General features: G+C 51.3%; 1 protein-coding gene across 1 annotated transcript in view; it reads left to right on the top strand.

Moving 5' to 3' along the window:
- Positions 1-23836, top strand: part of RBM5 (RNA binding motif protein 5) — a 333945-nt gene that overhangs the window by 68867 nt on the left and 241242 nt on the right. Inside the window, exon 3 of the mRNA XM_033925757.1 lies at positions 10630-10671. Coding sequence (XP_033781648.1) covers positions 10630-10671 — 42 coding nt within the window. The remainder of the gene's footprint in view (positions 1-10629; positions 10672-23836) is intronic.

Genomic DNA, 23836 nt, shown 5'->3' with positions numbered 1-23836 from the left:
GGAATCGTTTCAGGGATGTTAAACGATATAGGCCAGGGAAGCCGTCTTTTCCGCCGGCTTATGGTGCTTCTTTTCCTTCTAGACCTCGGTTTCCGCAACGGAATTCCTTTCGTCCTTCCAAACCCCAGTCCACCCAGCCCGCCCGGTCCCCGGCAGTGCGTACTCCCCAATGACGGGAGGTCGGTTCTCTCCGTCGGGGCCATTGGGGGTCGGCTGTCTTCCTTTCTGGCGGAGTGGGCCAACATCACGTCCGATCAGTGGGTTTTGGACGTTATTCGAGACGGTTACAAGTTAGAATTTTCCTCTCCCGTCGCAGATTCTTTCTTGGTCTCCCCTTGTTCTGGGGCCAAAAGAGATTCGGTACGGAGCACTCTTCAGGTCCTTGTGGAAATTGGGGCCGTCGTGCCAGTGCCTCGGCGGAGCGGGGACAGGGTCGATACTCCATTTACTTCGTTGTGCCCAAAAAGGGGGGCTTAGTCAGACCGGTCTTGGATCTCAAGAGGGTCAACCGATTCCTTCAGGTCAGGCACTTCAGGATGGAAACAGTGCGGTCGGTGATAGTGGCTGTTCAATCGGGGGAATTTCTTACGGCTCTCGACCTCAAGGAGGCTTATCTGCACATTCCCATCTGGCCGCCGCATCAGAAATTTCTTCGTTTTGCGATCCTGGGCCAGCACTATCAGTTTCGGGCCATGCCATTTGGCCTCGCCACGGCTCCGCGGACATTCTCCAAGGTCATGGTGGTGGTGGCAGCCTTCCTTCGCCGGGAAGGGATTCGGGTGCACCCTTACTTGGACGACTGGTTGATCAGAGCGTCTTCCAGGCAGGACAGTTTGGCAGCTACCCGCAGGATGATCTCCCTTCTTCAATCCTTAGGGTGGGTCATCAGTTTTCCGAAGAGTTCCCTTCTCCCGTCTCAGTCGTTGGAACACCTGGGAGTGCTGTTCGACACGACGGTAGGGAAAGTGTTTCTTCCCAAGGACCAGGGGGAGAAGTTGCAGTCTCAGGTTCGCATGCTTCTCCGGTCGTCCAGACCAAGAGTGTGGGATTATGTTCAGGTTCTGGGCTCCATGGTGGCCACGCTGGAAGTTGTGCCTTAGGCGCGCTTTCACATGAGAGCGCTGCAGCAGTCTCTGCTCTCTCGTTGGTCCCCGGTGTCTCAGGACTACACTCGTCGTCTGCAATGGACGCCGCAGGCATCCTCCAGCATGGCTTGGTGGCTCAGCGATTTCAATCTGTTCAGGGGTATGCCTTTGGCGACTGCGGCGTGGATGATAGTTACCACGGATGCCAGTCTCTTGGGTTGGGGAGCTTTCTGCTTTCAATCCTCAGCGCAGGGAGTCTGGTCTCCGGAGGAGGCTCAGTGGCCCATCAATCTTCTGGAACTGAGAGCGGCCAGGCTCGCGCTCCAAGCGTTCCTGCCCATGATTCGGGACCGCCCGACGATGGTTTTTTCAGACAGTGTCACGGCAGTGGCGTACATCAACAAGCAAGGCGGTACCCGAAGTCTTCAGCTAGCAAATGAAGCGCTCCTGTTCCTTCAGTGGGCGGAACTTCATCTTCCTCTGCTGTCAGCGGCTCACATTGCGGGTCAGGAAAATGTTCAGGCGGACTTCCTGAGCAGAAATCTTCTGGATCCCGGAGAATGGGAGCTCTCCGATCAGGCGTTCGCTCTCATAGTGCAAAGGTGGGGTCTCCCGGACAAGGACCTCATGGCCTCGTCAAGCAATGCAAAGCTTCCTCGCTTCTTCAGCAGACGCCGGGAACAGGCGTCGGAAGGAATCGACGCGCTGACTCTTGCTTGGTCTCCGGGTTCGCTGCTGTACGTGTTTCCTCCGTGGCCGATGATAGGTCGAGTGTTGCATCGCATCTCTCAGTTTGCGGGCACGGTGATCCTGGTGGCTCCGGATTGGCCGCGTCATCCGTGGTATGCGGATCTGATGCTTCTGTCTGCGGGCGATCGGTTGTTGTTTCCGGTGACTCCGGACTTGCTATCTCAGGGCCCAATCCTGATGGAAAATCCGTCCCACTTTGGTCTTACGGCCTGGCTCTTGAAAGGTCACGGCTGAGGCGTAAGGGTTATTCCGAACAGGTTATTTCGACTCTGCTGCGCGCAAAAAAGAGATCCACCTCTGCTTCTTATGCTCGTGTCTGGCGAGTTTTCGATTCTTGGTGTGCGGCTCAGGGTCGGTCGCCCTTCCAGGCTTCTCTCTCTACCATTCTTTCCTTTCTTCAAGAGGGGGTGACCAAGGGTTTGGCTTCTAATTCTCTCAAAGTTCAGGTGGCCGCTATTGCTTGCTATAGGGGCCGGTTGTCTAGTTCTTCCCTTGCATCCCAACCGGATATCGTTCGCTTTCTCAAAGGGGTTCAGCATATTCGGCCTCCTGTTAAGAAGGTCTGTCCGGAGTGGAATCTGAAGGTGGTCCTTGGGGAGTTGCAAAAGCCACCGTTTGAACCTCTGACGAGCGCTTCTCTAAAAGATGTCACGTTGAAAGTGGTTTTTCTGGTTGCTCTGGCTTCCGCCAGGCGAGTGTCTGAGTTACAGGCGCTATCTTGCAGAGATCCTTTTCTGAGAATTTCGAGTTCCGGTGTGTCGGTTAGGACTGTTCCTTCGTTTCTTCCGAAGATTGTCTCCCCTTGTGAACCAGTCTCTCTTCCTTCCGGCTTTCCGGAAGGAGGACTGGGGGGAGCGTTTCTCTTCTCTGCGTTTGCTGGATGTTCGTAGGATTCTCTTACATTACCTCCAGATTACTAACGATTTTCGTCGTTCCGATCACCTATTTGTGTTGTTCGCAGGCCGCAACAAGGGTATGGCGGCGTCCAAGGCTTCTATCGCTCGTTGGGTCCGGGAGGCCATTGCGTCTGCTTACTTAACGTCGGGTAAGCGGTTGCCGGACAAGCTCCGTGCTCATTCCACTAGGGCAATGTCTACCTCTTGGGCGGAGTCCAGGGGGTTTTCTTTGGAGGAGATTTGTCGTGCAGCTACTTGGTCTTCTCGGAATACGTTTTCGAAACATTATCGTTTGGATGTGGCGGTTCGTGCGGAATCTGCCTTTGGGGCTTTGGTTATTGCGGAGGCAGCGTTCGCTTCCCACCCGACTTGAGGACTGCTTTGCTACATCCCACTAGTCTCTGGATTCATCTGCTGCTGTTGAAAAGGAAGGAAAAATTATGTTCTTACCTGTTAATTTTCTTTCCTTTAGACGCAGCAGATGAATCTAGAGTCCCACCCTGGTTCTTTGCTGGTTCTTTGCTCACTGTGTGTTGGTTGCGGGTTTTCCGCGGTTGTTTAAGTTGGTAGTTGTGTTCTCATTCCTGTGTGTGATATTGGTTGTGGGAAAGAAGTTTTTTACGTATGGACCTTGTTTCTGGTTCCGGATGCTTGAGCAAGGAGCAATACTGAGGAAACAGAGAGTGTACCAACCAATGGGACTACCTGTTGTTCAGTTCTCTATCTCCACCTGCTGGTAGATGTGTATTATCCCACTAGTCTCTGGATTCATCTGCTGCGTCTAAAGGAAAGAAAATTAACAGGTAAGAACATAATTTTTCCTTCTCCTCTCCGACTAGCAGGGCTCCTCTCCCTTCCCTTTCCCTTCCTTCTGACTAGAAGCAGTACCTTACCCACTCACCTCCCAGGTCTAGCAGCGTCATTCCCTCCTCTACTCGCCTCCTATCAGCCCCCCTCCCTCTTGTCTCCCAGGTCCATCGGCACCACGCCCCCCTGCCGACTAACAAGCTCTCACCGGCTTGTGGATTCCTTGACCTGACTCGGCACAACCTGAAGTTGTGTTTGACTCCGGTAGAGAAAGTACAAAAGAAAAAAAAACAGGCGCTTTTTCAAACCCTCCCCGTAACACTAGCCTGTATTAGCAGCTGCACCGCTCTCTCCTTACGTAGCTTTAGCGAGCCAATTCCCTTGTGCAGCCTCAGAGCCTCTGTTAGGCCGTCCCGCTTCTGATGATGCAACTTCCTTCTTCCTCGGAGGCGGGACGGCCTAGCAGAGGCTCTGAGGCTGCAGAAGCAAATTGACTTGCTAAAGCTACGGAAGGAGAGAGCGGTGAAGCTGCTAATACAGGCTAGTATTACGGGGAGGGTTTGAAAAAGCGCCTGTTTTTTTTTTCTTTTGTACTTTCTCTACCGGAGTCAAACACAACTTCAGGCTGTGCCGAGTCAGGCCAAATCCACAAGCTGGTGAGAGGGTTTAAAACAAAAATTTTTTGAATGGCAAGATTCGTGAGCGCGATGACAGCCAGGCACGGGGAGATTGGGCCCCGAATCGGAGAGGTCTTTTTTTTTTTTTTTTTTTAACTACACAACGATTCGAATCGATTCACCCAAAGTGAATCAGTGAATCTATTCGAATTGGAAATCGGGCAGCACTAGCCCGTGCATGTGTGCGTGCCCCTCCCGCCCGGTCTAGGGTGTGCATCTCCTCAGTGTGGCCTCAGTTCAATGTTTTCTGCAGAGCTAGAAGCACTGCTCCCTTGATGTGTGCATTCTCGTTGTCCCTTTTGCACCACGGCTTTCTTTATTTTCGTTTGAGTTGCTGTGCTCGTGTCTTTATTTTCTTTCATGTATTTTTGACCGGGCCTCTGGTCTTGCTCTGGCCGCTTGGCCTCACGGGGCCACGGCTGTCTTTTTGCTTATGTCCTGGCCTCGTTCTGGGTTCAGAAACTGCACTAAGTGCAACTGGGTTATCCATCACCGTTCCCCATAGTTGGTGTGTAGAGTGCCTGGGTGCAGAGCACCGTGCTGAGTCGTGTCCTCGTTGTGTAACTTTGCAACCGCGGGCTCTTCGTCGGAGAGTGGCCAAGATTTTTCAACTGTTTGGCCCTATGGATCTGGCGGGACAGGTCTTGGGCTCGGCCCCAGCGTCGGGGTACTCGGCCTCGAACTCCCCCTCGACATCGAAGACCCCAGCCTCGGGTAAGTCTCCTGTTGCCTCCTCAGGTGTGCTGGCAAAGAAGCCTGCCTCGGAGTCTCATGCGAGTGCCACTTCGTCAGCTTCTTCGAGACATCATTCAAAGAGTGCCTCCTCACATAGGGAATACTGTTCCTCGAGGTCGCCCCCGAAGGAGTGCACTGCTGCACCCCAGATCCAACCTCCCTTGGTCTCGGTGCCAATGTTCGAGGACATGCTTAAGGCAATCCTTATCTCAAAGCTTTCCTCAGTGGTGAGCCAACTGTTCCCGGCTTCGACGCCTCTGACCTCTGTCTCGACCCAGCCCCCTTCTGACCAGCCTGAACATACTTCGCTTGTGCCTCGGATTCGCATACGTAAGACTCGCAGGATTCCCTCGAGCGATTCTTCGTCCCTGGATTCGGGGCCTGTGACTTTCCGGGGGTCCCGTTTTTCATTGGCTACTTTGTCGAAGTTCACTCTTCCTACCGCGAAATCCTCTAAGCACACCCTTGTCCTCAAACTGGACTCTACTGTGCATTCTCCCTCAGGGCACCGGTCTGCCTCCAGGGGATCTTCTTCGAAGCCAGCGGAAGAATTTTCATTTGCCCCAACTTCTCCGGGGCTCCGTATGTGGGTCCCTCGGACTCTGGGGTCCTCTCCGACCCATCTTGTCGGGGGTTGTTCCTCGATGCCTCTGAGGTGCTTTAGCCGAGCCTTCTCGATTTCCCATTCTCGGGACTCCGAGGCTCCAGCCTGCTACTCGAGGGAAATTTCTCCCTCTTTCTCGGCTGCCCCGAGATCTCGTTCGGGATCCCCTCCTGAAGATGTCTTCTTCTCGAAACTCTTCCTTCATTCATTTCATTTCTGACATGGGTAAGGCTTTGAACCTAGACTTCCAGTCGGAGTCCCGTTATATCCAGGAATTCCTGGCGGAGATGGGGGTTTCTCATCCCCCCCGTGAAGCACTCTGCTTGCCTTTGCACCAGGTTCTCCGGCAAACTTTCCTGTGGAACCTAGAGACCCTTTATGTGGTGCCGGCTATTCCCTCCAAGTTGGAGTCCCGCTACCGGGCGATCCCACTTAAGGGATTTGAAAATTCTCAGCTTTCTCACCAATCCCTGGTGGTTGAGTCTTACTTGAAGTCCAACCCCTTGAAAGTGTACGCTGCCGTCCCGCCAGGGCGGGAGGGCCGTACGATGGACAAGTTTAGTCGCCGTCTTTATCAAAACTCAATGATGGTGAACCGTGTCCTTAACACTAACTTTATCTTCACGTCCTATCTCCGGTTCTGTGTGGAAGCCCTCCACTCGCTCCGAACGGATGTGCCAGATTCTTGAGGAGACTCTCTCCCTGCTCCGGCTCTATATGTTTCAGGCGGCCTATGATGCCTTCGAGTTGTCTCGAGGGTCACGGCTTTTGCGATCGCCATGCGTCGCCTCACTTGGCTCAGAATTGTGGACATGGATTCGAATATCCAGGATCGTCTATCCAATCTCCCTTGCGTGGGTAATGAGCTCTTTGATTATTCCATCGAGGCAGCCACTAAGTGCCTCTTGGAACACGAACGGTCCTTCACTTCTCTGGTGCGCCTTAAGCTGAAGACCCCTCCAGTCCGGCAGTACAAAATCCCTCTCCAGATGTACCCACAGAAAACCACCCCTGCATTCTATCGGCCTCCTTCAAAGCGGCCGCAGCAGCAGCGACAAGCTAAGGTCCAGGCTCCGGCGAAGCCTGGGCCATCTTTTTGACAATTCTGGTATGAGCCTTCAGGCTCCCTTCCTTCTGGAGACTTCTCCCCTTCCAATCGGGGGGTGTCTCCATCATTTCTACACCCGGTGGGAATGCCTTACCTCCGACAGTTGGGTGCTTTCCATCATCCGAGAGGGGTACTCCCTTCAATTCAGTCACATATCCCAAGAGTTTCCTTCGAGCCAGTCTCAACTGCCCCTCCTGTTGCGAGAAGCTCGGGCCCTTCTTCACCTCAGAGCGGTCAAGGAGGTCCCTCGGGAACAATGGAATACGGGATTCTACTCCCGGTATTTTCTGGTCCCCAAGAAGACAGGGGATCTGCGTCCGATCCTGGACCTTTGTGCCCTGAACAAGTTTCTAGTCAAGGAACGGTTCAGAATGCTCACCCTTCCCATGTTGTACCCCCCCCTTGGACGAAGGGGACTGGCTGTCCTCACTGGACCTCAAAGAGGCGTACACGCACATTCCTATACACCCGGCCTCCCACCGGTTTCTGGGATTCCGGGTGGGGGATCTCCATTTCCAGTATTGTGTTCTCCCCTTCGGCCTGGCGGCCTCTCCAAGGGTTTTCACGAAATGCCTGGTTGGGTGTCAGGTCAAAAGCGCGCCGGGACAAAGGCGCGCGCAGACAATTGAGCACAGCGCGGAGGTGCACGCCGCAGAAAATTACTGTTTTTAGGGCTCCGACGAGGGGCTTGGGGGGGAACCCCCCCACTTTACTTAATAGAGATCGCGCTGCATTGTGGGGGGTTTGGGGGGTTGTAACCCCCCACATTTTACTGAAAACTTCACTTTTTTCCCTGTTTAAAGGGGAAAAGTTAAGTTTACAGTAAAATGTGGAGAGTTACAACCCCCCAAACCCCCCACAATGCCGGCGCGATCTCTATTAAGTAAACTGGGGGGGCTCCCCAACAAAACCCCCCGTTGGAGCCCCTAAAAACTGTAATTTTCTTTGGCGCGCACCTCCGTCTTGCGCTCAGTTGTCGGCGCGCGCCTTTGTCTTTCGCGGGGTTGTCAATGAACCGCCTGGTTGTGGTAGCTGCGACCTTGCGTCTCCGCGGCCTGCAGGTGTTTCCCTACCTCGACGACTGGCTGATCAAAGCATCCTCTCACCAGGAGACTCTGTGAGCGACGAATCAAACCATCTTGCTCCTTCAGAGTCTCGGTTTCAAGGTGAACTTCCCCAAGTCTCACCTCTGTCCGTCCCAGTCTCTGGAGTTCATCGGAGCAGTCCTAGACACAGTTTGTCTGCGCTCCTTCTTGCCTCGGCAGGAGGCCCTTGTTCGTTTATGCCAGAGGGTGACCCGTCTGTCTTCTGGCCCGGCTCGGCTCCTGATGATCCTCCTCGGTCACATGGCCTCTACGGTTCACGTGACTCCTTTTGCCAAACTTCACCTCTGTATTCCTCAGTGGGCTCTTGCGTCCCAATGAAATCAGAATCGAGGCTCTCTCTCGACGCGTTGTCGTGACTCCTTTGTTGAAGAAGCCTCTCCGTTGGTGGATGCTCTCTTCCAATCTTTCCAGAGGTTTTCTGTTTCATGCTCCTCCTCCGCAAAAGGTCCTCACAATAGACTTGTCGGCCTACGCTTGGGGGGCTCATCTGGACGGTCTTTGCACTCAGGGTCTTTGGTCCAGTGCCGACCGCCTTTGCCACATCAATCTGCTGGAACTCCGAGCGATTTTCCTCGCTCTGAAAGCTTTCTGTTACCTACTCCGCGACCAAGTGGTGCTGATCCGCATGGACAACCAGGTTGCCATGTATTATATCAACAAACAAGGGGGCACGGGGTCCCTGTGCCAGAAGGCGATGCGGCTCTGGGATTGGGCCATCCGCCGCAACATGTTCCTTCAAGCAGTCTACAATCAGGGCCAGCACAATTGTCTGGCGGATCGGTTGAGTCGTCTTCTGCAGCCTCACGAGTGGTCCATCCATTCCTTGACTCTGCGACAGGTGTTTGCTCATTGGGGGACTCCAGATGTCGCTGTTCGCGTCCCCCCTCAATCACAAGTTACCTCGCTTCTGCTCTAGGGTTTACACTCCTCTACGGCTCGAAGCAGATGCTTTTCTGCTGGATTGGATGAACCTTTTTCTGTATGCTTTCCCTCCATTCCCTCTGATTCTGAAAACTCTTGTCAAGTTCAAGTCCTCGCGGGCCACCATGATTCTGATAGCTTCTCGGTGGCACTGGCAACTGTTGTTATCCCTTCTGCTACAACTCAGTTCCAGGGAGCCTCTTCTTCCCGTTTTTCCTTCTCTGCGTACGCAGAGTCAAGGTTTATTGCTGCATCCCAATCTGCAGTCTCTGCACTTGACGGCTTGGTTCCTCGAGACTTAATGCCCTCGTTCCAGCTCTCCCAGCCTGTGCTGGACGTCCTGGAGGCGTCTCGGAAGGAGTCCACTCGCCAATGTTACCATCAGAAGTGGACCCGTTTTTCTTCCTGGTGTGCTACTCGGCAGCTGGAGCCCACCTATGCCTCCCTGCCTTCTGTGCTGGACTATCTATTGCACTTGTCTGGCGCTGGACTCAAGTCCTCTTCGGTTAGAGTCCACCTTAGTGCCATTACTGCTTTTCATCCTGTGATTTCCCGCTTCATGAAAAGCCTGTTCCACGTTCATCCGCCCCTTAAATCTCCTCCAGTGGTTTGGGATCTTAACGTGGTCCTTGCTCGTTTGATGAAACCTCCAAGCCGCTAGCACGGGATCACTTGAAATTTCTTACTTGGAAGGTTGTGTTTCTTATTGCTCTCGCTTCTGCCCTTCGGGTCGGTGAGCTTCAAGCCTTGGTGGTGGACCCACCTTTCACTGTCTTCCATCATGATAAGGTGGTTCTCCGTACCCATCCTAAGTTCTTGCTTAAGATTGTTTCTGAGTTTCACATCAACCAATCCATTGTTCTTCCTGTGTTTTTTCCGAAGCCCCATTCTCACCCTGGAGAAGTGGTTCTGCATTCTCTTGATTGTAAACGTGCGCTGGCTTACTACTTGAAGCACACCACCCCTCGTTCTGCTCCCCAGCTGTTCCTCTCTTTCGATCCTAATCGCTTGGGTTGCTCTGCCTCTAAGCAGGCCATTTCTAACTGGTTGGCCACTTGTATTTCTTTCTGTTACGCTCAGGCTGGTCTCTCCCTCCCGGGTCGAGTCACAGGCCACAAGGTCCGAGCGATGGCGGCGTCTGTTGCTTTCCTCCACTCAATTCCCATTGAGGAAATCTGTAAGGCTGCCACTTGGTCCTCGGTTCATACATTCACCTCTCACTACTGTGGATGCTTTCTCCAGGCGTGATGGTCACTTTGGCCAGTCGATTTTGCAAAACCTGTTCTCCTAACTTGCCAACTATCCCTCCATCCCATTCTAGTTAGCTTGTAGGTCACCCACATGTAGAGAATATGCTGCCTGCTTGTCCTTGGATAAAGCACAGTTACTTACCATAACAGGTGTTATCCAGGAACAGCAGGCAGATATTCTCGCAACCCACCCACTTCCCCGTGGTTGGCTTCTTTGCTTGCTATCTGAACTGAGGAGACGCACACCTTAGACCAGGCAGGAGTGGCATGCACGGGCCAATCGCAAGCTTGAAGGTCCTCAAGCAAGTTTGCTTGCGAAAATGTCCGCTAGGTGGCTCCGTCGGTGACGTCACCCACATGTAGAGAATATCTGCCTGCTGTCCCTGGATAACACCTATTACGGTAAGTAACTGTGCTTTTTGGCAGAGCCTGTGCTTGGGGAAGCAGCATTATCTCAGACTTCTAGAAGCTTTGGCTCTACTACACTTGTGTACTATTTTTTCCTTTATGGCTCTCATGTGAGGCCTCAGTTTCTGTAGAGCTGACAAGACATATTTCCCACTGCAGTAACTATTAGATGTTTTTCTGTTGCATTTATGCATGTAAGTCTCCTCCTGCTCCTTTTACGTTTAGCTAGATTTTCCAACTAAAGTTTTATTATATTTTTCTGCATTCATTTTATCTCCACAGTTCTCGAAGTTTAGCAACCCGGATGGACTTTCGTCTTCAAAAGTAAGTTCAATTTTGCTGTACTGCTTTCTTTTGGGGACATGTCTCCAAAAATGTGTTGGCTTTGTGGTAGTCTGGATTGGATACTTGTAACTGGTGCCTGTAGTATCTAGGCCCAGATAAAGACTTTTAGTGCAATTTGTATCTACAAATGATCCAAAGAAGCCTTCATGGCTGTTTTAGAAGAAAAGGTTCTAAGTTGGATCTAAAAGCGTGAGCATTGGGCCCAGTGGGGCAAGGGCAGCCCTGGTTGTTGGGGATATGTATATTTAGATCTCAAGGAAAATAGGGCTATCCTTTATGTTGAACATAAGTAGAATCTGTTGGGATCATTTACTGTATATACTTGAATATAAGCCAAGCTAACTCTTTTTCCACAAAATTTCCACTAAATTTAACCCGGAGGGGAGGGGGGCTCAGGTCAGCCTCCCCTGCCAGGCTTTGCACCCTGTCCCCCCCTCTTCCCGGTGCCTTGCAGGTCTCCACCAGGCCTGCCCAGCGGTGGACTGGGACAGGAAGGATCCTTTCCACCTCCTGTCCTGGCCAACTTGAATAATTCTTGCCTCCCTCTCGTCTCCCTGATAAGTAAAAATGGTACCTTTAAAATCTCCTATGGCCCAGTGGTGAACCAGGGCAAGAGCAATCTTCCTATGCTCCTGCCCCTTGCAGAGCTGCTATCTGAATGGCTGATGTGAGTTCTCATGGCAACCTTGCGAGTTCCCGTGGTTGCCATGAGATATTGCAGCAGCTGTTTAGATTGCGGCTCTGGACGGGGCAAGAGCATAGAAACATCACACCTGCTCTGGCTCACAGCTTAGACCATTGGAGATTGAGTTCCCCCTACCAGCAGATGGTGATATCACTGAAATAGTTCAGTATAAGGGCTGTTGCAGCATGGAGCTCTCCAGTATTTCTCTACCTGCAGCAGGCAGACCCTGGGGATACCAGTAGGTGGGCTAGGGGAGGGGAACATGTTTTCTCAGTCTGTGGGAGGTGCAGATGCAAGGTGGCTAGCAGTGCTGGGTATGGAGAGCCACTAAATTTTGTCAGTAGCTCGTCCTCATGGTGGCCAGTCTAGGTCACTAGTACCTGGCAAAATCCAAAGAGTAGCAACATTCCATACTACTGATCCAGAGCAAGCAGTGGCTTCCCCATGTCTGTCTCAATAACAGACTATGGACTTTTCTTCCAGGAAATTGTCCAAACCTGTCTTAAAACTAGCTATGCTATCTGTTCTTACCACAACCTCTGGTAATGCATTCCAGAGCTTAATTATTCTCTGAGTGTGTTCCAGATGGCCTCCAGTGGGTTCCTAAAGATGAATTGTGCACATAACTTCCCCCCCCCCCCACCAATTCAGCTCACAGGAGTCCCAGTCTTTCCAGGAATGGCTGTTGCCACCTTTCCCCTGTCTTTCAGTACAGAGAAAGTGGCTTTCCAGAATGGGAGGAGAGAAAAGGATCTGCTCTCACCTTGCGCATGTGTCAGTTGCTCTCACAGCGACTGATCGGATGGGATTAGTGCGAACCTCTGTGCAAATCATTTGCATGGAAACTTGTTGGAACATTAATCACTGTTCCAAAATCAGCCAACTACAACTCGTACAGTCTTAACAACTGTGTTTTGTACATCTAGTGTCTCCCCTCTCCCCCCCCCCCCCCCCCGGGGTCTCCAGTTTGTAGTGACTTTAAAGATTTGTTTCCACAACTTTACCTGCACACATCTCTCCTGTCCCTCATCCCACCCACCCTTAGGCTCACATTACATTTATACTACTATTGGTTACTCTTGGTCCTCCAGCTGATCCTGACTAAGGAAAATCTTCCCTGATTTAAGTCTCATACTTCCAAGCCTCTCATTGTCCCACTTAATTATCACAAATTCACTACTATAGAGCTATTCCACCAATTCAAGGTAACCTCCCCACCACATCCATCTACCCTAAAAAGGAGACCTTGAGTCCACCTGCGGATGCCTTCCAGCACTCCTCAGAGTGACCCCTAACCCACCCAGGCCATTCATTTCCAACTGATTTCACTCACTCTACCTGCTCAAACACAATTATAGCAATTAATAACACCTACTGAGATACAGTTACAGCGCCTAACCAAACTTATCTGCTATAGGGCACTAATATCTGAATGCGAGTTCACTCAAATACACAACCAATCTATCTTCTACAGTGAACTAACCAAATGAATTGGTATCTTATAACAATTCTCTGTCTACTGATCAGCATCAGACAAACCAGAGCCTATTCTTATACAATTCTTCTGGAGACTGAACGGTAGAATAATCAATCACTATCAGCCTTGGCTGCAGGGGACTCGCAGTGAAATTGTAGTTTCTCCCTCTAGTGGTGTTATCCCTGTACTTAGTTCCTGCAGCCAAAGCTTTTCTCTTCTGCTCATGATTTCTTTTTAATTTTAAGTCACTGTCATTCGTTTTTTGCCGTGGGTCTTGCCCTAGTGCTGTGGATTTACCCTGCGGGGACATCTTTTGATGGGAGATTGCAGATTTTTATACAGTAAAACCTTGGTTTACGAGCATAATTAATTCCGAAAACATGCTTGTAATCTAAAACACTCGTATATCAAAGCAAATTTCCCCATAAGAAATAATGGAAACTCAAGACGATTCGTTCCACAACCCAAAAACCGTAATACAAAATACTCTATGTACTTGTGTTGCAAGACCTCACTTGTTAGAACAGTCGCTACCCTCCCACAGCGTCAGAGAGAGAGAACCACCATCGGCTTAGTGGTGATGATGTGACGGGTGTATACTATATGTACTCATATTGCAAGACCTTGCTTGTTTAGAACAGTCACTACACTCTTGCTGCGTCAGAGAGAAAAGAACCATCGGCTCAGTTGTAATGTGTGTATACTGTATGTGCTTGTATTACAAGACCTTGTTTGTATATCAAGCTAAAATTTAATAAAATGTTTTGCTTATCTTGCAAAACACTTGCAAACCAAATTACTTGCAATCCAAGGTTTTACTGTATTCAAATTGTCTGCTTCTGGGGTATGCCCTTTTAGTAAAACTGCAGTAAGCCGCCCCGGACAGCTTGCAGGACGGATCGGGAGCTGACTCTCCTCAGGTTCGTCCGCTATGGGGTAGAGTGTAGGCTGCGAGGTTCCGTGGAGTCGCAATTGGGACCGGACTGCGTACCTTCCCTAATTTTTCTGAAGGTCTGAATAGTCACTGACCGGGGTGAACGGACAGGTGAAGTAGTCAGAAGGTGTGAAAAATCCAGTTTTCACAGCTTCCTAAGGTAATAGATCTTTATGCTTGCTTGTCAGCTAGCTTGCCAGTACTATTATTATCCCAGGACAAGCAGGCAGCATATTCTTAACTGATGGGTGACGGCACTGACGGAGCCCCGGTATGGACAATTTTAGAGTGATTGCACTCTAAGAACTTAGAAAGTTCTAGCTAGGCCGCACCGCGCATGCGCGAGTGCCTTCCCGCCCAACGGAGGCGCGTGGTCCCCAGTTTCTTAGTTTCCGCGGAGCTAAGACGACGCGTTTTTTCCAACAGCTGTTGGAAAGTCCTTTTTTCGCCTTTCCGCTCGCGCCCATGTTCGTGAGTATCCCCTCCCCTGAATTTACTCCCTTAAAGATCCCACGTGAGTATCCCATTTTCTCTTAAAATCCGTCACGCTGCTGGCCTTTATCACCTGGAGTGGGAGTCTGTTCCAATGATCCACTACTCTTTCGGTGACGAAGTACTTCCTGGAGTCGCCATGAAACTTCCCTCCCCTGATTTTCAGCGGATGCCCTCTGGTGGTTGAGGGTCCCATGAGCCAGAAGATATCATCTTCCGACTCGATGCGTCCCGTGATGTACTTATATATTTCAATCATATCTCCCCGTTCTCTTCTTTACTCAAGTGAGTACAGCCGCAATTTTTTAAATCTTTCTTCATACGTGAGATCCTTGAGCCCCAAGACCATCCTGGTGGCCATTCTCTGAACCGACTCGATCCTCAGCACGTCCTTTCGGTAGTGTGGTCTCCAAAACTGAACACAGTACTCCAAGTGAGGCCTCACCATGGCTCTGTACAACGGCATCATAACTTCAGGTCTCCTGCTGACGAAACCTCTGCGGATACACCCCATCATTTGTCTTGCCCTGGAGGAAGCCTCCAAATCGGCACCGGCCCTTTCGACACCGCAAGATCTGTCTTCGGTGTCGCAACCCTCAGGTAAGCCGGCTAAGAAGCCATCCCCTACAGTCCTCGGCCCGCCAGTCGAACAAGCAGTGAGCCAAGTCCTGCAGACTGCGCGCCAGCCCCGTAAACGCTCTGCTCCCATTGAAGTCACTGCCTCTTCATCGGCATCTATTTCACCTGAGCGTCGAGCTGCACCGCAGGTGCGAAAAAAAGAAAAGCGGTACCGGTGCCTTCGGGAACATCACTGGATGACCGTATAGCGTCCATTCTCCAGGTCCAACTTAAGGAGCAGTTACAACAACTTCTCCCGGCTCTTCTGACTCCGAACCTTCCAGTGTCGGTACCACCTGAGCCTCTGGTGCCGATCGTCGATCAGCCTATTTTGTCGGCATCGACTTTATCGGCACTGCGACATTCTGCCTCTTCGGTTTCCATGCCTCTTCTATCGGCAGAACCGAAATCTCTATGTCGGGCGGTTCACTTGGTCTCTGAGCCGGTACCGCTCTCTGACCCAAACCTCTGTACCGCTTCCCCTGGTACGGTATCGATGCGCTCCGGCAAATCATAGAAACATAGAAATTGATGGCAGATAAGGGCCACGGCCCATCCAGTCTGCCCACCCTAATGACCCTCCCCTGCCTTTACTTTGCGAATAGATCCCACGTGTCGATCCCATTTGGCCTTAAAATCAGGCACGCTGCTGGCCTCAATCACCTGCAGTGGAAGACCATTCCAGCGATCAACCACCCTTTCGGTGAAAAAGAATTTCCTGGTGTCACCACGCAGTTTCCCGCCTCTGATTTTCCATGAATGTCCTCTTGTTGTCGTGGGACCCTTGAAAAAGAAGATATCCTCCTCTGCATCGATGTGGCCCGTGAGATACTTGAACGTCTCTATCATGTCTCCCCTCTCTCTGCGCTCCTCGAGCGAGTATAGCTGTAATTTATCTAACCGTTCTTCGTACGGGAGATCCTTCAGTCCCGAGACCATCCGGGTGGCCATTCTCTGGACCGATTCCAGCCTCACCACATCCTTACGGTAATGCAGCCTCCAGAATTGCACACAGTATTCCAGGTGGGGTCTCACCATGGATCTATACATAGGCATAATGACTTCAGGCTTATGGCTGACGAAACCCCTGCGTAATCAACCTATGATTTGTCTTGCCTTGGAAGAAGCTTGCTCCACTTGATTGGCAGCCTTCATGTCCTCACTGACGATAACCCCTAAGTCCCGTTCTGCTACCGTTCTTGTTAGGATCTCGCCATTAAGGATATAAGTCCTGCATGGATTTTGGGTACCCAGGTGCATAACTTTGCAATCGGTACGCAAAACCCGACATGTAGAGGCCTCGACTCCCCTCAGTACGGGACCCTGATTTATGGGATGATTCCGAGGATCCTCTCGGTACCGATGATGACCTTTCATCAGATGAGGCTGATCCATCTGTGCAGGAGCCTGATAGTAAGCCAGAGCACACTTCATTTACAAAATTTCTTAAGGAAATGTCAGACACCCTTTCAGTCCCGTTGGAGTCTGATTCTAAAAAGTCCAAAGCATTTCTTGATGCTTTGGACTTTGACCAACCTCCGAAGGAATTTTTGAAGTTTGCATGACATCTTTGCATGACATCTTAAGGGAAACTTTTTATAAAAATCTTGAGACTCCTCTGACCATTCCAGGAGCCCCAAGAAAACTGAAATCCTTGTATAAAGTTACCCCCATTCCAGGGTTTGACAAGCCTCAGCTTCCACATGAGTCTTTACTTGTTGAGTCAACCCTGAAGAAAACTGCGGGCTCTAATGTGTATGCTTCTGTTCCTCCTGGCAGAGAGGGTAAGGCCATGGATAAATTTGGCAAGCGACTTTACCAGAACGCTATGTTGGCTAATCGTTCTGGTAATTACGCATTCCATTTTTCATTTTATCTGAAACATCTCATCCAGCGGATGGCCACTTTTCAGAAATACCTTCCGGACCGCAAACTACCTGCTTTTCAACAATGTACTTCTAGTCTTTTACAGCAGTGATTCCCAACCCTGTCCTGGAGGAACACCAGGCCAATCGGGTTTTCAGGCTAGCCCTAATGAATATGCATGAGAGAGATTTGCATATGATGGAAGTGATAGGCATGCAAATTTGCTTCATGCATATTCATTAGGGCTAGCCTGAAAACCCAATTGGCCTGGTGTTCCTCCAGGACAGGGATGGGAACCACTGTTTTACAGCTACGAAAATTTAAGGTCCGTTCCAACTACGACACGTTTGAGCTCACGTCCCAAGCTACAGCAATGTTGGTCGCTATGAGACGTTTGGCTTGGCTGCGTGTCTCAGAACTTGATGTTAATCACCAGGACCGCCTTGCCAACGCTCCCTGCCTAGGCGACGAGCTGTTTGGCGAATCTCTGGATACCACCACCCAGAAACTTTCGGCTCATGAGACTAGATGGGACACCTTGTTAAAAACCAAGAAGAAACTACCACCTACTCGACTTTTTAGACAACAATCTTCGTATCAGCATCGTTTTTCAGCTCGACCTCTGCACCCTCAGCCTCCCCAGCCTCAGAGGCAAAAGCAGCACCACCAACACCAACAGGCTTGCTAACAGCAACAACCACCAGTAAAACCTGTTGCTCAGCCTAAGCCCACTCAGCCCTTTTGACTCCCTTCTCCAGGACATAGCCAGTCTTCCCTCCTCGTCTCCTCTACCACAACCTATAGGAGGACGTCTCCAATTTTTTCCTGAGTCGTTGGGAGGTCATCACAACAGATCAGTGGGTTCTCTCCATCATCACCCACGGCTACTCCCTCAACTTCCAGACTCGCCCTCCAAAAGAGTCTGCTTCCAACAATTCTCAGTCTCTCCTTCGTGGTCAAGAAGTTCAATCCCTCCTTCTTCTCAACGCCATCGAAGAAGTCCCTCCGGATCAGCGAGGTCACGGATTTTACTCCCGGTACTTTCTAGTTCCCAAAAAGACCAGAGACCTCAGACCAATATTAGATCTCAGAGATCTCAACAAATGTTTGGTCAAAGAGAAGTTCAAAATGCTCTCTCTTGCCACACTATACCCTCTTCTCACTCAGGGCGACTGGCTATGCTCCCTGGATCTAAAAGAAGCCTATACTCATATTCCTGTTCATTTGACCTCCAGACAGTACCTGCGATTATCCCAGGACAAGCAGGCAGGTATTCTCACTAGTGGGTGATGTCATCCGACAGAGCCCCGATACGGACATCTTGCAAGCATGTCTTGCTTGAAGAAACTCAGAAGTTTCGAGATGCCCGCACCGCGCATGCGCCAGTGCCTTCCCGCCCGATGTACCGGGCGTGTCTCCTCAGTTCTTTTCTTTCCGCGGGGCTGAGAAGTTTCTCTTCATTCTGCGCTGACTGAATTTCAGTAAATTTGCCTTCTTTACTACCGCGTTTTGTTATTTATTTGATTTATTTCAATTTTACGTTCTATTTTCTAAAAAAAAAAAAAAAAAAAAGTTAAAATTATTTCTTCCGGCGGTTTGGCCGGGCCGGCCTCGTGGCTTAGGCCGAGCGCCTTCGACCTAGCGGCGACCATTTTCCGGCCTATGTCCCTGCCAATCACCGGTTTTAAAAAGTGCAGCAAGTGCCAGCGTGCGATTTCGTTGACGGACCCGCATCGACGCTGTCTTCAGTGTCTTGGTCCAGAACACGTTCCGAAATCGTGCCGGCCTTGTTCCACGCTCACTGCGCGATCGTTCAAACGGCGCTGCTTACTTTGGGAGTCGATGTTTAAGATGGAGTCTGCCAAAGAGCCGTCTGCTTCTACTTCTACTGCGGTTTCGCCGGTTCGTTCGAAACCTGCATCGACAACTCCTGCATCTGGCATCGTGAAGCCGGCATCGTTCACTCCGACTTCTGCCTCTGTTTCAACGTCGGTGCCTATCCCCGTCTCCTCGGCTCAGGTACCGCCTTCCACTGTCCCTCCGGTGGTCATCAAAGTGCCTAAAGCTAGCAAGCAGAAGCACTTGGCCACAAAGGAGCGCGAAGACCGTGCTGGAGGACCCCCTTTCGGTGCGGATCCCTCCATATCGGCTTCGCTGCGATCCCTGCTGGAAGCTCAGTTTGTCGAGCTTATGCACTCTATGGGACCCCGGCTTATCGCCTCCATTCAGGGTGACCTCCCGGTCTCGGCCCCGGGGGGCGGTCCGCCCCCTCCCCCTCCCCCTCGTCGTACGATCTCTCTGCTTGACGAGGAGGATCGGCGGAGGGCGGAAGGTGCTTCCAGTCGGGCTTCGTTTAGTGATATGCCACCTTTGGAGCCCATCACGCCTCCTCGACAGCAGAGTGCTTTGTCAGCCCCTGATAGTCGAAGTCCTGGGCATACTGCATCGCAGGAAGAGTTCTTCCGCACTCCATACCAGACCTGGGTGGCGCTGCGTGAGTCCGCATCCTTACCACCTCTGCGATCCACTGCATCGAGTCCCATCCATTCCTTGGAGGCTTCGGGGGATCGTGCGATGCACAGAAGATCTCGTTCCCCATCCCGTCACCGGGAGGGGCATCGATCTCGACACTCATCTCGACACTCCTCCCGTCATTCGGAGGTGTCCCCGCAAAAGAAGATCCAGCGTATGGGATACTCCTCGTCGGATTTATCCCCGCCTGAGGGACCGGAGTATGAGGAACCATCTACCTCCTATTCTCCTTGCCGCTCTCAACTCTCTCTGGATCCGGAGGCTTCCACTTCTTCTAGCCCGTCTCGCCGGCCGGCGCTGGCGGACCAACTTTCTTTTTCATCCTTCCTTCGACAAATGGCGGATGATTTGGATGTGACGTTGGACACTGGTTCTCGATATTCTAAGGAGTATCTGGACACCATGCATTTGCCTCACCCTCCAGCGGAGACGCTTCGCCTTCCTCTGCATAAACTGCTTGACCAGACTTTCATGCGTTGTTTTGAGACACCGTATTCCATCCCTGCAGTTCCCAGTAAATTGGATTCTCGATACCGCATCGTCCATCACAAAGGGTTTGAAGGGGCACAACTTTCTCATCAGTCACTTCTGGTCGAGTCCTCCCTCAAACGATCTCATCCCTCCCAGGTTTACGCCTCAGTTCCACCGGGCCGTGAAGGGAGGACGATGGATAAATTTGGTAGACGTATCTACCAGAACTCGATGATGGCGACTCGAGTGCTCAATTACAATTTCTTCTTCTCTTCATATTTGGACTTCTTCTTGCCGGTGCTCCGCAAGTTCATCCCTTTTATCGATGCTCAGGCTCGATTCGAGTTTGAAGAAGTGGTGGCGACCCTTTCTCAGTTACGCCTGCAGCTGATGCAATCCTCCTACGATGCCTTCGAGCTCTCGGCACGTGCTGCGGCCTGTTCGGTCGCCAAGCGTCGCCTGGCATGGCTTCGTACTATTGATATGGATCCGAACCTCCAAGACAGACTTGCAAATGTGCCTTGTGCGGGGGCGGATCTGTTCGATGAGTCTATCGAGACTGTTACTAAGAAACTTTCGGACCATGAGAAGTCCTTCCAGTCTATTCTGCGGCCTAAGCCTCAGCAGTCTCGTCCCTCTAGGCCGCCTCTGATTTACCAGCGGCGTTATCAGCCGAGACAGACTCCTCCTGCGAGACAGCCTGCAAAGAGACGGCCTCCTCAGAAGCCTCAACAGAAGCCTCAGATGCCGGCTGCACCCAAGGCTACTCAGCCTTTCTGACTCTCTTCCAGGGAGCATAACCGACTTCGTTCTGTCTCCCCCCGTTTTTCCCATCGGGGGTCGTCTCCATCATTTTTGTCATCGATGGGAGACAATCACCACGGACCTCTGGGTCCTTACCATCGTAAGAGAAGGATACTCTCTTCATTTCCAACGGGTCCCCCCGGACCACCCGCCAAGAGAGTATCCTTCCAACTCGACGCAGACCGCCCTTCTCCTCCAAGAGGCTCAGGCTCTGCTTCGGCTTCGGGCTGTCGAGCCGGTACCGTTAGATCAGCAAAACCGGGGGTTCTACTCCCGGTACTTCCTGGTCCCGAAGAAGACGGGCGATCTGCGTCCTATTTTGGACCTTCGAGTCATCAACAAGTTTTTGGTCAAGGAGCGGTTCCGCATGCTGACCCTTGCTTCTCTCTATCCCCTCCTCGAACAGAACGATTGGTTATGCTCTCTGGACCTCAAGGAGGCCTACACTCACATCCCTATTCATCCGGCCTCCCGCAAGTTCCTCAGATTTCGGGTGGGACATCTCCATCTGCAGTATCGAGTGCTGCCATTCGGCCTTTCCTCATCTCCCAGAGTCTTCACGAAGTGTCTGGTGGTGGTGGCCGCTGCACTCCGAAACATGGGTCTTCAGGTGTTTCCATACCTCGACGACTGGCTCATCAAGGCACCGTCGGCTCTAGGGGTCATTTCGGCGACCTTGACTACAATTTGTTTCCTGCAGAGTTTGGGCTTCGAGATCAACTTCCCCAAGTCACATCTTCAGCCTACCCAGTCTCTCCCCTTTATCGGGGCTGTTCTGGATACCGTTCAACTTCGAGCATTCCTCCCTCCTCAACGCATGGATGCTCTCCTTCTACTCTGCCAGTCGGTGTCTTCTCGCCCGTCCATCTCGGCGAGACACATGATGGTCCTCTTGGGCCACATGGCATCTACAGTTCATGTGACGCCTTTTGCCAGACTACATCTCAGAATTCCTCAATGGACCCTGGCATCTCAGTGGACTCAGGTGTCCGACCCGTTGTCCCGTCACATTGGGGTCACTCCTGCTCTACGGCAGTCTCTTCTCTGGTGGATGACCTCTTCGAATCTATCCAGAGGTTTGCTGTTTCATTCTCCTCCCCATCAGAAAGTTCTAACGACCGATTCATCGAACTATGCATGGGGGGCCCATCTGGATGGTCTTCGCACTCAGGGGTTCTGGACCAGTGCGGAACGACTCCATCAAATCAATCTTCTGGAGCTCAGGGCCATCTTCAATGCTCTCCAAGCTTTTCAACATCTGCTTCACGACATGGTGGTCCTTATTCGCACAGACAATCAGGTCGCCATGTATTATGTCAACAAACAAGGGGGCACGGGCTCGGCCCCTCTTTGTCAGGAAGCTCTTCGAGTCTGGGATTGGGCGGTTCGCCACAACACCTTCCTCAGAGCTGTCTACATTCAGGGGAAAGACAACGTCCTAGCAGACAAATTGAGTCGTCTTCTCCAGCCTCACGAATGGACGCTCCATTCCAAACCCCTTCATCAGATCTTTGCTCAGTGGGGAACGCCTCAGATAGACCTCTTTGCAGCCCCCCACAACTTCAAACTGCCTCAGTTTTGCTCCAGGATCTACACTCCTCTCCGCCTCGAGGCAGACGCCTTTCTACTGGAGTGGGGGAATCGCTTCCTATATGCGTTTCCTCCATTTCCTCTCATTCAGAAGACTCTGGTCAAGTTGAGATCAGACCATGCCACCATGATTCTGATTGCTCCTCGGTGGCCCAGACAACCTTGGTACTCCCTTCTACTTCTACTGTGCAGCAGGGAGCCAGTACTTCTTCCAGTGTTTCCTTCACTACTTACTCAACATCAAGGTTTACTACTCCATCCCAACCTGCAGTCTCTCCACCTGACAGCTTGGTTCCTTTCAACATAACTCCTCACCAGTTCTCTCAAGCAGTGAGGGAGGTCTTGGAGGCTTCCAGGAAGCCTGCTACTCGACAATGCTATTCCCAAAAATGGACTAGATTCTCTTCCTGGTGTATTTCCAATGCCACGGAACCTCAGCGAGCTTCCCTATCTTCTGTATTGGACTATCTTCTACACCTGTCTCAGTCTGGTCTCAAGTCTACCTCTATACGAGTCCACCTGAGTGCTATTGCGGCTTTCCATCAGCCTCTGCAGGGGAAACCTTTGTCTGCTCATCCTGTGGTTTCCAAATTTATGAAAGGGCTTTTTCATGTCAACCCTCCTATCAACCTCCTCCTGTGGTTTGGGATCTCAATGTTGTCCTGTCTCATCTTATGAAGCCTCCGTTTGAACCTCTCAACACGGCTCCACTTAAGTATCTCACCTGGAAGGTGGTTTTTCTGGTGGCCCTCACGTCAGCTCGTCGGGTCAGTGAGCTTCAGGCCCTCGTGGCGGATCCACCGTTCACTGTATTCCATCATGACAAGGTGGTTCTCCGTACTCATCCAAAATTCTTGCCTAAAGTGGTCTCTGAATTTCACATCAACCAATCCATCGTGCTTCCAGTGTTCTTTCCAAAGCCTCATTCTCATCCTGGGGAATCTGCTTTGCACACTCTGGACTGTAAACGTGCTCTAGCTTTCTACTTGGATCGCACAAAGCCACACAGAACTGCTCCTCAACTTTTCGTCTCCTTTGATCCAAACAAGTTGGGACGCCCTGTATCGAAGCGCACCATCTCTAACTGGATGGCGGCTTGTATCTCTTCCTGCTATGCCCAGGCTGGATTATCCCTTCCCTGTAAGGTCACAGCCCATAAGGTCAGAGCAATGGCAGCCTCTGTAGCCTTCCTCAGATCGACACCGATTGAGGAGATTTGTAAGGCTGCCACTTGGTCCTCGGTTCATACATTCACCTCTCATTATTGTCTGGACACTTTCTCCAGACGGGATGGACAGTTTGGCCAAACAGTGTTACAAAATTTGTTCTCTTAAGTTGCCAACTCTCCCACCATCCCATTGGGGTTAGCTTGGAGGTCACCCACTAGTGAGAATACCTGCCTGCTTGTCCTGGGATAAAGCAATGTTACTTACCGTAACAGTTGTTATCCAGGGACAGCAGGCAGCTATTCTCACGTCCCACCCACCTCCCCTGGGTTGGCTTCTCAGGCTAGCTACCTGAACTGAGGAGACACGCCCGGTGCGGGCATCTCGAAACTTCTGAGTTTCTTCAAGCAAGACATGCTTGCAAGATGTCCGTATCGGGGCTCTGTCGGATGACATCACCCACTAGTGAGAATAGCTGCCTGCTGTCCCTGGATAACAACTGTTACGGT

This window comes from Geotrypetes seraphini, chromosome 17 (assembly GCF_902459505.1).
Source record: "Geotrypetes seraphini chromosome 17, aGeoSer1.1, whole genome shotgun sequence".
Taxonomy (NCBI): Eukaryota; Metazoa; Chordata; class Amphibia; order Gymnophiona; family Dermophiidae; genus Geotrypetes; species Geotrypetes seraphini.
The sequence above is the reverse complement of the archived record's forward strand: the minus strand, read 5'-3'. Positions and strand labels throughout refer to the sequence as shown.